We start from the raw sequence: 13,769 nt of genomic DNA, 5'->3' as shown, positions 1-13,769 counted from the left end.
TTTTCGCTGAACCTTTTAATTAGTTAAAACTATTTTTTTTAAAACTAATTTACCTGAAAACAGAAGCTAGGAAATATATATATATATATATATATATATATAACAGAAGCTAGATGATGAACAGTTTGTATACCGCATGATTAAATGCATGGAAACTAGTGAAAGCGAAAATTTAACGTATTGCACATGCATTTATGTAATAATCTATAATCATGTTGTGCTCCAACATATGGATTAATAGCTTAATCGTGGAAAAGAATATTATAGAATAACATATTACTACCTCTTATTTATGGAACAAAAATCAATAATTCTTTCTCATTCTCTAACTTTGTGGATTTGTATTAGACAACTTAGCTTTACGCGGAGAAAAAAGGTTTACATCCAATTAACTCAGAAATCTCCTTCTGAATTGTTTTCTTATTCCTGTATACGTTTCTTAAATAATACACTAGGTGCTTCATGGACACGCGTTAGTACACTCAATTTTCAGTTTAACAAATCTAATCAGAAACCTAAACACTATTTAAAAAAAAAGAGTAAATCTTTTTATATACTAACAGTGTATACACTATCAGGTTTAAATGCATGTCATATATACTAAATTTGATGTTTAAATTCAAATTAGATGATATGACATTCATTCAACCCGTCAGTGTCAGTGTACAGTGTATACATTTTGATAGTGTAGTCAAGAGTAATCCTTAAAAAAAAAAAAAGAAAAAGAAGAGAAAGTCCATAATTAAAAGAACAAAATTGGAACTGTATTAGTAATTGAGAGGAATAAAAATTATTTTCCAATAAAATAAATGTCCTAATACATCCCAGACCGTACGACACATTCCACTGCTGCTAATGCACCGAATACAGACACGCTCTGTCTCTCACCCTGTATACCTCTTCCGCTATTCCCACCAAAACCCATGTCCTATTCCGCCATTTCACTACCAAAACCCATCTCCCCCGCACTGTCACACACACATACCACCCACCCCACAAAAAACCGCTCCCCCCTTTCTTCACCCCCCTATAAAACGACGACCCAACAACTTCCTTCTCCTGCCCCCCGCCTTCATCTTTCCTTTTATCCATGAAGAAGTAGGAATACGAAAAGAAATACCCATCCTCTCTTCCTCTTCAGAAAAAACACACACTAAACACTCACGCACACCAGCAACTCTTGAACACACCATACCACACGACACCAATGGGTTTCCCAGTAGGTTGCACAGACGTATTCTTCCCCAAACTTCTGATCCACATTCTCACGATTCTGGGTTTAATGCGAAAATTCATCTACGTCCTTCTTTCAATTCTGGGTCTCGGAGATTTTCTGGAACCCGAAATGCCGCTGCAGACCTGGCCCGAATCCGGAGGCGAGCTGAGGTCCATATCCGCATCCTTAATCCGGGAGTTATTACCCGTGGTGAAGTTCTCAGAGATAAGCGACTTGGCTGCTCCGGAGAGCTGCGCTGTTTGTTTGTACGAGTTCGAAGATGACGATGAGATCCGACGGCTGACGAACTGTCGGCACATATTTCATAGGAGCTGTCTGGACCGTTGGATGGACCATGATCAGAAGACGTGTCCGCTTTGTCGGACGGCTTTTATCCCGGAAGATATGCAGGACACTTTTAACGAAAGGCTTTGGTTGGCTTCCGGGATTTCCGATTTCTACGGCGAGTACTCGCCGATTACTTTATAGGACTCAGGTTTTTAGCAGTAGTAATTGTTGTTTTACTACTTTATAGTGCTTTAGCGAACCTTTTTTTTTAAAAAAAAAAAATTTCCTTTTTCTGCCTTTCTGGTGGCGGTGGGTTTGGTAGGAGAGGTTCTCAAATGTACAGGAGTGAAAAACAAAACAAAAAAAAAAACTTATTATATATTTACGAGGGGGGGGGGGGAAAAAAGATATACGTTGATAAATATGTTTTGTATAGTCTTTTTAGTCTTCTCTCGAAAGAGTTTGATAATGAGACAATAAATATAATATGTTTTCCGAGAGGCATTCTCGTTGTTCTCTTTAATTAATACTAAGTAACTAATTTGTAGGTAGGTAAATAAATGGTTATGATCTCTACTTTGCGGGAATAAAAAATTAAGTTATAGCGAATGGGAGGGTTAGGTTTAATAATTAGTATTAAGGTTGTAATAATTTCATAAATGAGAACAGGTATTGGAATTACTTACAATTGCTGGTGATGTTTTGTTTGTATGTTGGCACATTAGCGGCTAACTCGGATCTGGTCTTTTTTCTTTTTTTTTGCCTTTCAACGTCTCTTTATTTTGTTGGGTAGGCAATCTCATCGCATCAAATCAAATATTGGATGACAGAAATTTCGTGTTATGTTATACGGGGAAGAAATTTCAATAAACTTTTGCAATTATGAGGAATCAATCAAAACAAAACATGAGAGTTTGGGCCAGAGTTGATACACCATATGATGATTTAGAGCAAAGATTTCCGTGGGAGTTTGGGAAGTTGCAGACTTGCAGGGCAGAGTCTTTCCTTCCCCCCAATCCTCCTGTCTATTGATTACTATTAAAGAAGCTATACTACATAATATAGGGCAGGACCTCCCAACTTCACAATGGCAAATGATACATACATCTGTCACAAACCCAGTTTCCAATCTGCAGCGTGGAAATGGTCTCACCTCACGGCCCCGGTTATTCATTTATCTTTCATTTTTTGGTAGGACCATAGATTTTTTTTTTTTTTGTCAACACAGGAGTGTCCGGGTCAATTCTTACGGGGCCCGACTAATCCCTTGCGGCCCGGGCCCGGCGCCCCAACCCGACCCTAGCACATTAAGTGCGCGGAGGAATCCAGCAGGGTTGAAACTCGAACTCGGGACCTCTCGGTCCCTGTGGGAGGAGGCTACCGCTGGAGTTAGGACCATAGATAGATAGATAGGAATTAGGATAGCTCCCTCTTTTTTTTTTTTTTTTTGGAGGAAAGATAATTGCATTAACGTAAGCTAAACTGTCTTTTACAAACCGATGAAACCCCCCGGCATCATCATTTAATAAAATTATTACAAATAAACTTGAATTTAGAAGTGAACAAAATAAAATTGATTGATAAGGACATTACAAAACAAAATTGATTGATAAGGACATTATTATAAAATAAAATGGATTGGATTCTCTCCTTTCACCTGTGCTAATTTCCGTTCCTTTTCTTTGCTAACTCTTACTAAATTTCTTCCCCGTAGGACCGTAATCTTCTTACTACTCATTGAGGAGAAGAAGTAAACGATCAGCTCAAAGTCTGGTGGCCACCGTCAAGTGTTATAATATGTGATTTCTTTAAAAAATCTAGATGAGTACGTCGACTGATCCAGTGATGGTTTAGTCTCCATCAATCCCCTAGGCCCAATTATTAGTACTAATCAATGTGGAGAGGAATATACAAATATGCCTGCACACCAAGACAATCGTCCCTTATATTTTCAACATACAACGCAGTGGTCCTTGAGTTAGCGTTAACGTCTACACTTCTGAATTCTATTAAGCAAATTTAAATTCCTTAATTTGAGTTTGATCTCCAAAGTCTGTGACAATTAAAGAACATCAAGAAAGTGTTCTTTTTTAAAAAAAAAAAAAAATTATTTAAAAACGAAGAAAATATCACATCAATTCACACAAGTGCTCTTTTTTTATTCTCTTCGGGGGAAGGTGGGGGGGTAGGTTGGGGTTAAGTATTCGTAATTAAGAATTCTTAGTTCAAGAAAATTGACCCAGACTAATTAATCCTGATGTGGACAATATGTAGCACTAGAATTAATACGACCATTAACCTTACTCTCAAACTTGTCAATTTAGGTAATAATTTGTTGACGATAAAAAATGCGAAATGTTTTTCTTACATTTCCTTTTCTTTGACGCATTCTTTTCCGTGCTTGAAAGATTGGAGGGATGTTTTTCTTACATTTCCTTTTCTTTGACGCATTCCTTACCAGTCTAATTTTATGGCGGCTGACTTTTTTGGCAAATGAAAGCAAAGTGAAAGAGATGGTATTTGACCTCAGGATCCATTATTTTCCAGCCTAATTTTATGTTTTTCCTACATTTCCTTGTTTTTGGAGGATTCCCATAAATAACGAGTATTGATCACTCGTTTGCTTTCCTTTATTCTACCTTTGCTGTCTCCACGCGGTTCCCATGCAATTCAGAATTCAGGCATCTTGCCTCAAAATATAAATGAAAACCCGGTCCAGCTGCACATATTCTAATGAGTTGTTAAAATCACAATAATACAATTCTTCATTTCTTGAACCTACTGCAACTATTTTACACCCCTTTCATTGACATACCTACGAAATCTGCATATAAGCTTAGAAGTTTGAGCGTTAAAATACTTGCAGGAACCGAATTGCTACAATTTTTTTAAACGACATTTACTAACTAATCATCCCACGCCCCAATTAATTTGTACTAGTTCTGTAGTGGAAAACTCAATGCCTGCCAGCCAGTGTGAATCGATTGAAACAATTTTTAAGGTTGCAAATTACTAAACAAAAAAAAAAACACAAAGTTCTTTTGTTAATGCACACATATTTTCAACCCCAAACATGTTAAGTTAAGCATTTTTTTTTTTCCCGACAACAATAACATTGTTATAATTTAATGTATCCTATTATAAGAAAGAGGAGCTTAAAAAGGTTGTGTAAAGAACTAATAGATATACAGATTGGATTTTTTCACTGCAGGTGGGATTCAAACCCCCAAACGAGGGACTTGCCCCTTTTCAATGGCCACTGAGCTTTGGTTCAACGGTTGTTAAGCATTCACCTAATACTGCTTGACGATGCTGCCGTTCATGCTACTGAGATTTATTCCGGACAGTGCCAAATGGCAGAAGCACCCGGTCTCAGCATATTTTTCGTCAGCCAAACCAGCTGGTGATCAAGTCAAATTAGGAACTAATACGGTCTAATTAACAGCTTCTCTTGATTATTTGCTATTAAGTAGTATTCATTTACTATTTGTTTTCAGGAGATAAGTGGTGAATAAGAGGAGAAGGGAAGGGTGTAAAATAGTAGTAATAACAATTGAATTCTACCATGATGATACATAATGCACCTGGCTAAGAGAAATTACTCAAGCATCCGACTCAGTTAAAAGTTAAACTCAATTGGTTATAAGTTGAGTGGTGAAGATTGTTAACTAGTTTGAAAATAGGATACAGGACGACCATATGAAAAGAACGTAGGCACCCAACACAAAACGATGAGCAATGAGTTAAAAGTGTTTTAAAAACTTCATTAACCAGTCTGAAGAGCTTAGAGAGAGCAACGAGAAACTACTACGTCGCAGTGCTATTGTAAAATTGATGGAAGGTCAAAGTGTCCCACTAGAATATTTTAGAGTGAATGGCCCAAAAGGTCACTAAACTATTAAAAATGGCACCTTCTGGTCACCAAACTTTTTTTGTGGCCGAAAAGGTCACTAAACTCGCAAAAACTCTCCAGCGGAGTCATTTTACCGAATTTCAACGGTTCCTCATCCGGTGGCATGGGCAATGTGGAGTGGAGGAATATAGTAAAGGGGCAAAAATATCCAACAAAATATGGTAAACCTGTTTTTCCCTTAAAAGACGTGCCTTAGATCTAGAAATTCGGTGACTGCTCAGCTGTGGCAAGAGTTGTAGATTAAGATGGATGAATTATCTTTGGCCGGGCATCAAGAGAGGAAACATCACAGCAGCTGAGGAGGACCTCATTATTCGACTCCAATCCCTGCTAGGCAATCGTTGGTCACTCATAGCTACAAGATTGCCTGGTTGAACTGACAATGAAATAAAGAACCATTGGAACACTCGTCTGCTTAAGAGACTCCACAAAGGAGGAATCCAGCCCCAAAATAGAATTGATGGCCCTTAAGAAGCAGGGAAAGGGCCCTGAAGTCGAGGCCTACCACTATAGAATTGATGGCTCGGCTGGTGCATTCCTTGAGAGTGGCATCCAAAGATCGGAGCTGTGGATCGGCTTGGCAGGCGGCTTCGTAGGAGCTCAGATCCGGAGGCAACATCGTTAGCTTTTTCCCCATTACTACTACTATGGTTGCTGTGACTGGAGTTGCTGCCTTCTCGTTGCGGTGGGGTGAGCGTGCTCGGTCCCTTGGTTTTGCTAAATTGACTACCCATTTGAAAACTGGATGAATCCCAACTCCGAATCAGCTGTTTTTGCGTGTCTGTGTCTGTGAAGGTGTTAGCGGAGGAGTTTACTACTGTTTTTGGGTGGGTTATTTTCTATTTTCATTTGGTTTACAGGCAGTCACAATCACCCTTTTTACCACCGAAGAAGATGAAGTAAATCTCATTAGGTTGGAGGTTGGTCAACTTTGGGAATTAAACAATCTATTGTTCCAATAGCCTTTTGGACATTTTTGCCCATATTAGAATATTCGTTCAACCCAAGTGCTTTTGTCACCGGGTGAGAAACCGTTGAAATTCGGTAAAATGACTCCACTGGAGAGTTTTTGCGAGTTTAGTGACCTTTTCGGCCACAAAAAAAGTTTGGTGACCAGAAGGTGCCATTTTTAATAGTTTAGTGATCTTTTGGGCCATTCACTCAATATTTTATGCTTGGTAGCTATTGAATATAGGAGCCTAAAGCAGAGCTACTTAGACAGAATTCTAGGTACCTACAAGTCCTTCCTTTGTTTTAATTTATGGTTTGGATTCTTCCTTAAAAGAATCCAGCTGCTCATACTTTGCAAAAGAAAATGCTAGTGATTAGCGATTATTGATTAAGCGACTAATGATGCGTTAAGGTACCTTCCAAACTCTGCTATCATTGAAGCCGTGTACACTCATTTTGGGCTTCAAAAGCATACTACTATTTTGGTATTAGAGATCCCTAAGAAAACTTGTTATCAGCGACTTTTTCAGGTTAAAATTTATTGCCTATGCATACATATAAAAATATGGTAAGCTGAATTTGCATGATGATGAATGATTAGTACGTTGCAGTTTAAAAACTACACTCCCGTGCACACGTTTGCATATTATTAATAAATAAACACGCTAGCTACAATCATCAAGGGAGAAGCTGGGCAATCAATTTTTCCATATTTCCCGCTGAACATTTTTATAGTATTTGGTCGGCAATCAATTGATGATTGTAAATTAACATTTTTGTAACAGCATAACTAAATTCTAAGGTTGCTGAACCATGGCATGATCTAGTTGTGCACTAAGCTTTTGCAATTGATATACTTCAAAAAAAGTCGGTTATTGTCTGATGGATGGTGGGTTCTTTGCTAGGAAGGTAATCTAGAGTTGTTCTCCCGTCTTCTCCTACGTGGAACAGGTAGCGGTCCACGTTCTTACGAGTAATTTTGGGTTCTCAAACTTTTGGCTTGATATCAATTATGTGTTTATAGCCTCTTGATTACAAATAATATGTCTAATGAACGATCCAATCGCATACCACAAATGCCAGAGCATGAGAGCGAGATCCCGTTGAGAAAACATGGAAGGATGACGCAAACTAGTCAAAGCATTTCTTTCTTTCTTTTTTTGAGTCAACCCATGATCAAGGCTCAGGCGGAAAATTGTTTTTCTTTTGTGTATATCTTGCTGTTGGCTCGATATGATGTACCAAAGGGCGTCCATGTTGTATCATACCATCTAGGGTTGGTAGAATTTATGGTGTTTACTCTACTCGTCGGGACTTAATTTAGTTTTAGCCTGCCTAGCAGTTTTTGAAGGTCTCCTCCCGTAACTTGTAATCGGAATCCCCCCCATGCGTTGTATTTGAAAAGCATGATGCAGACTCCAGTGACCATGGGTTTCTCATTATTCAGAAATTTGTTTTAATCTGGAAGACACCTAAAGCAAAACCACCTGGTCAGATGAGTCATTGAATATGATCTAGTAGAAAATGAGACCTAGGCCGCGCTCTCCATTCATACGGGCCAGCCTCGCACTTGCCACTGGGCTATACTTTGCTTCGGGTCTTGGAACGAGTAAAAATGGATTGCAGTTTCTCAAATCTTGTCTAACCTCGAAGACCAAATTCCAAGAAAATACTCTCCTTTGAAATCCTAGCTGGCAAAAATGAGACAATACGCCTGGATTTTTTTAATGCCACCAAGCTTTAATGCTTGGGTGGTGACAATACTACCCGCCCAAAGGCTGATGGTTAACAATGAGACAATACACCAATGACATTTTAAGTGACAAGTGCAGCAAAAGGCTTTAATTAATATAGACACATTCATGAATACATTGAAACAAACTTTTGTAAGTGACAAAAGACAAATATAACTGCTTTTTATCTTAAAGCAGATCAAGTTGGCAGGCATCATGCAGCTAAAAATATGCTAGTTAGTTCTCCGGGAAGGAGAACAATGGCAAAGTAGAAAATTAAACACAATGTACATGGCAAAGACCAGCACACGGCAGAATAAGAGTTAAGCCTATGACTGAAAAAATGCACGCCCCCAATGACCAAATTTGAAGTGCAGGAGTTTAAATCTTGGATATGCCAGACAAGACTGGGAAGGAGGTCACTTCGGATAGCCAGCAGGCGGATAACCTGCAGGAGGATAGCCTTGAGCTTGAGGAGGTGGATAACCAGCAGGAGGATAGCCTTGAGCTTGAGGAGGTGGATAACCAGCAGGTTGCCCGTATGCAGGAGGTGGATATCCAACGGTGGGTGGATATGCCTGATCAAGGCGTGACATTTGCTGAACGGGTGGCACTGCCATAACTTGAGGACCAAACTTACCATCCCGTTTGTCCATTTCAACCTTGTGTTGTGTCTGCCATGGATCGTGTGCGATAGAAATAAGAAAGGGAAGAAATAGCAAGCAAATAAATAATTCTGTTCGACCGTTGGAAGTTCCAAAATCTTTTGAAGCAAAAGAATAGAAGTTCTTTTCAACTCCATCAACAAAGGAATCAAATCATGGAAATTGAAAAGCATTTTAAATTAATCAAACATTCAATTTGTCCATCTTCTGCATACCTGCATACACGCACAGACCCTGCAAAACCAAAGTAACAAAGATGATCAACACCAATTCCTGAGAATTGACTTCGAAAGCTTTGATTAGAAGAGGACTTGAAAAATCTTACGTGCAGTAGACCAAATCTGATAAGCAGGAAAGCAACTGCGAGGCCTCCGAGATTTCATCACTTCCAACAATCATTGCCACAATCGAAAATATGCAAGCAAGTTGTGAAAGGCAGAACATGAACCCCTAGGCCACAGAAACATAAATGATAAAAACCAGATAGCTATGTCATCAACTCAAAATCACAATAAGAAACACAGAAATGAAAGGCATCACTCACTCACATGCAGACACAGAGATAAACGCGTGAGCATGCATGCGCACACATACAGAGAGGGTGTGTGTAAGAGAGAGAGAGAGAGAGAGAGAGAGAGAGAGATTACGATAATGCAATTATCACATCGTGTAGTTTGTATATTGAACTCATCTTGCAACAAAAACCGAGTAGAAGCAACTGAATTTGCAAAGCACAGGAAAACCTGGAAAGTTGACAGAGAAGAATTATAACGTATTTAAAAGCACATTAAAACCAACAAATCCAAGCAGAAAAATAAAATGACAGTAGGTAAATACTGGTGAAAGTGCCATCTAGATGCAGCTCAAGAATGTACACTTAGTATAGATATTGATAGACTAAACAAGAGCTGATTCTCCTTTCTTGAATGAACGATGCCTTCAATAGGTTATTGTTTAAATGACTCTAAAAACATGCTTTGACCAATCACCAATTAAATAAAATTTCTGCAGCAAACTCAGAATCCAGAGTATGTTGCACTTAGGATAATAACTTAAGGAGCAAATTGACGAATTAGGCATTATTTGTTATGAACAAAAGAGAAAGATATCTGATGGAATCAAGCATTCTCATTTACCTCCAATAACCACCTCCCCTCCCCCCCCCCCCCAACAAAAAAAAGTTCAGACAAAAAATGACGGCTCCATTTGGATTAGCTGTTTTTAAGGGTGTTTTTGAAATATTTTACTGTAGCAATGTAAGTGAAAAACTTTAACTGTAGATGAGGCTGTTTTTGGTTTTTTTTTTTGGGTGTTTTTGAAGTTGTTTTTGGTATTTTTGTGGTTGTTTTTGTTTGTGTATTACTGTACCATTGTATATGAAAATCTTGTTTTTCAAAAAGTGACCAATCCAAATGCAGCCGACGTTTGATCAGATCCATGAAACAAATAATTTTACAGGCGGAGCCTTTTTAGTGTAAAAGAGGGCAAAACCAATAGTCAAAGACCTGCAGGCAAAAAACCCACTATGCCTTTTCAGTTTGAAAAGCAAAGGAATGTATAGAAGTTTGGAAACATTATCAAATATATTGCAAAATGGCTACTAGCATTGTCTACATCGTAAGGGTTTGTCCCCTAAAATTGCTTCATAAAAGATGACAATAACCTCCCATCTCTGGCTAATTCCATAAGAAGCCATCAGAAATTCCTGTTGAAATCCCCCTGGGGCACATCTAAAATCCATATTTACCAAGTTCTAAGGTTCACAAATAAGTTCTTTAATTCAAAAGATAGCCAGTATATAAGAAAGAAGAGACTTTTATCCACCTACATTTGACAAATAATTCTTTTGAAAATGAAAGGAATATAAGATTCCCATCAAATGTCACATTAAAAGACTAATACTAAACTAAAACGAGTCGTTCAAGTACCTCGGTGGCAAGGCACAATTCAGGGCATTTGCTTTCTCCACACCGACCACTGCAAGGCATATAACCCGCACAGCACACATACCTGTATATTAAATAAAAAATTATGTGTGTGAGAGAGGGAGAGAGAGAGCCAACACTAAAATTAAAACTAAAGTCATTTTGGGAATTCTACAGCAAACAGATCTTCAATTACCTTGACATATCATTGTAGAGAGCTCGTTTACGCAGCAAATATGATACACACGGCCCACTGCAATTTCAAAATTTTTAAAAAATGATTAATTTTACAGCAACAAAAAGAAATACTAATTCGCTGGATTGTAGACAATAAAATGAGTAGATAACCAAAACAAATTCTATTTGATGCGAAGAACCAAAACCAAATGGTAATAAAAAATGAAATGCATCTATACTTTTAACCAAGTCTAGCTTCCATCTATACTACACATGAAATGCACAATCAAAATCATTTTTATTTCAGTAGCAAATTTATCATATTCAAGATTTCTTCCAAGCATGCAAAGATACTTGACTGAAGAACAGTACATCATACACCCTTGAAACATTGGGTTATTCTTAAAAAGTCCTACAGAGAGAGATTGTTACAGAATTCCCTTGTAGGAAATTTTACCTCACCTAGCCAGCCTTAGCAAGTAGGACTCAGGCTATAGCAATAGATTTCAGGCCTTGACATGACAGTTGTACATCAATCAGGTGATACATTAAATGTTTTATTAAGCTTTGATGCAGCTGGGGACAGGCATCATGAGGCAAACTATTGACCTCTCACAAAGATGCATAACCTATTGCAACATTGACTAAGTCATCCTAAATTATAGATTCCAACAGCTTCCACCAAAATTAAACTCTTTACCAGACCTTTGAGCATTTGCAATACCATATTCCACAATACTTAGATCTACTTAGCCAGGTCATTCCAAATGAAGCTTTGACCAGAAGATACTAAACAAGTCTTTGATTTAAAACTACAACAAGGGGAAGCACTCACATGAGAATTCAAAAAATAGGCAGTATAAATGCAAGCCAATTAAGTATGAGGCCTCAGAATGGTAGCACAATTAGTTATCTTAAATTCACATGTCATGTTCACGGCAAAAGTCAAACTTGAGGCATATAATTAAAAAATTAATTAAACATAGTATATATAAGAAAATGGGAACATAATGGACAATGGGAAAAAGTATTTCAATCTAGACAAAAAGGAAAAACTCAAGATGAACCTAAAACAAGCCTGAGAAGTTAAGTTCACGATACAATACAATAAGTAAGTTCCAGGTTATAATATGAATTATCGCCTTTGCCAATGTTATGAATCAAATAGACCTGAAGTGCACCCGCAATGAAACACACACATTACTAGTTCCAGATAAACTTGGAACAAACTCTGACTTATCTGAGTTTGAACCAAACAGAGGGCATTAACTCCGTGGATACTAGTTTAGACCAGAGCCTTAACTTTTGTGTGGCATATGATTAAACAGAGTTTGAATCATTAGCTTCCAATCATCTCATCCTTCCCCATCCTTCCTTCCCTGGCTGCCCCTAACCCCTCTCTGAACTACAATGTCTTAATTGAAAACCTTTTGTTTTCAACAATTGATATTGTGTACAAGTCCGCAAGATCACTTACAACTTAGCAAATCTATTGAAAAGATCTCAGACAATAACAGAATAAATGTCGCATGCTCTCATTTAAATAATTAAGCAAATGCAGTTTTCAGATGTCATTATAACAAATCACACCAGCTTCTCACCACAAACTAAAGCACAGTTAGATTTTTCATGGACTAACTTAGTCAAAGCAAAGTCAACGCAACAGCATCGAGTCCCCAAAATCACAACAAAACAACAAAACCATAAGCTCATCCACAGGAAAAAATATTAATAATAAAAGAACATAAAATTTAATGCGAGGCACAATTTTGACGCGATCCTTCTCAACATTGAACAGCACAGTTAAATTAGACCAATCAGTATACGTACCACCAAAGAGCGAAGCAGCAATCTGCAAGGTAAACGTGAAAAAAATCAAATATTAATGCTTAAATTTATACATTTCGCATGCATAAATAAATCAATTGAGATAAAACAGAGGAAACCGAAAAAAAATTACGAACAAGGAGGATCGGCTTGAATTGCCCTCATCAGATCAGTGTGCCAGAGGTTGCGATAGTTCTGGCGGAGCTGCATCTTATCCATATACAGCTGCGATGCCATTTTCGAACTGTTCTCTTCTCACGCTCAGCGATCAATGAAACCCTAGGATTTTACTTCCCTTCTACTGGCTTAGATGTAGATGAAGAGGATTTTTCATTGACCGAGACGCGTTTCTGCTAAGTGGAAGTCAAAAAGGAGGACGCTTCCTCACCTCGTTTATAGTTGGACAACTATCCCTTTACACTCCCAAACTTGCAGTATTCTCTCGCATTATCCTAAACTTTAAATTTAAACACTTAGCCTCCTAAACTTTTAATTTTGAATACTTTATACCTTAAACTCTTAAATTTATTCTATTTAGGTCCTGTCAATGACAGCTTTTGTAAAATTACATGAAAGACCCAACAAATTAATGAAAATATACCGAAAGTAATCATAAGGTATCAAACTGTTATAACAAAAATAAAACAATACATTATCATTAATTTACAAAATCATTTATCAAATTAATTTTACTAACAATATTAGTAATTGAGACTAAGTAAATAAATAATAATGTGCTCAAAATGGTCAAAAAAGCTAAAAGATCATAGTTGAAACAAAATAGTACATTATCATTAATTTTTATTGCCTTTTATTTAATTAATTTTTGCCAATATAATCATTAATTGGATTCAAATGGGACAAACTTGAGAGTTTAGGATGTAAAATATTCAAAATTAAGAGTTTAAAATGTAAAGTATTTAAAATTAAAATTTAAAGTATAAAATGAGAGAGTGATACAAATTTAGGGATACAAAATGGAGTTACTCCTAATAGTTGCCAAATCGAAGCAAGTCAAGCTTCCGTGGAGTTTCTTAGTGGCAACGGTACCGAGATTTTTTTGAAGTCGTAACG

At 37.4% G+C, this 13,769-nt stretch overlaps 2 protein-coding genes across 3 annotated transcripts; one reads left to right on the top strand and one right to left on the bottom strand.

Annotated features, from left to right (window-relative positions):
• The first annotated feature begins 1,043 nt into the window (after nucleotides 1–1,043).
• On the top strand, nucleotides 1,044–2,008 carry LOC113779843 (E3 ubiquitin-protein ligase RHA1B-like). Its single transcript, XM_027325587.1, has one exon. The coding sequence runs from the start codon at nucleotides 1,208–1,210 to the stop codon at nucleotides 1,703–1,705; it is 498 nt and encodes a 165-aa protein (XP_027181388.1). The 5' UTR covers nucleotides 1,044–1,207; the 3' UTR covers nucleotides 1,706–2,008.
• A 6,187-nt stretch (nucleotides 2,009–8,195) lies between these two features.
• Nucleotides 8,196–13,109, bottom strand: LOC113779615. Of its 2 annotated transcripts, XM_027325264.1 has the most exons (9): nucleotides 12,833–13,109; nucleotides 12,699–12,720; nucleotides 10,888–10,944; nucleotides 10,695–10,776; nucleotides 9,414–9,509; nucleotides 9,092–9,216; nucleotides 8,982–9,000; nucleotides 8,589–8,775; nucleotides 8,196–8,549 (listed from the first exon to the last, which is right to left on the bottom strand). In XM_027325264.1, the coding sequence occupies exons 1-9, from the start codon at nucleotides 12,930–12,932 to the stop codon at nucleotides 8,521–8,523; spliced, it is 717 nt and encodes a 238-aa protein (XP_027181065.1). In that variant the 5' UTR covers nucleotides 12,933–13,109; the 3' UTR covers nucleotides 8,196–8,520. The 2 variants fall into 2 exon arrangements, with proteins under 2 accessions (XP_027181065.1, XP_027181064.1); XM_027325263.1 differs by having other exon boundaries at nucleotides 8,196–8,775; nucleotides 12,833–13,107.
• Between the last annotated feature and the right edge of the window lie 660 nt (nucleotides 13,110–13,769).

This window comes from Coffea eugenioides, chromosome 8, assembly GCF_003713205.1.
Source record: "Coffea eugenioides isolate CCC68of chromosome 8, Ceug_1.0, whole genome shotgun sequence".
Taxonomy (NCBI): Eukaryota; Viridiplantae; Streptophyta; class Magnoliopsida; order Gentianales; family Rubiaceae; genus Coffea; species Coffea eugenioides.
This window is presented reverse-complemented; position numbering and strand designations above follow the sequence as displayed.

Bases quoted from the DNA above. Each gene is read 5' to 3' on its own strand.
- LOC113779843 (XM_027325587.1), top strand. From the start codon at position 1,208: ATGGGTTTCCCAGTAGGTTGCACAGACGTATTCTTCCCCAAACTTCTG.
- LOC113779615 (XM_027325263.1), bottom strand. From the start codon at position 12,932: ATGGCATCGCAGCTGTATATGGATAAGATGCAGCTCCGCCAGAACTAT. The intron at 12,721-12,832 runs GTTCGTAATTTT...TTTACCTTGCAG, and splicing joins AATTCAAGCCGATCCTCCTT to ATTGCTGCTTCGCTCTTTGG. The intron at 9,510-10,694 runs GTACTTGAACGA...TCAACTTTCCAG, and splicing joins AATTGTGCCTTGCCACCGAG to GTTTTCCTGTGCTTTGCAAA.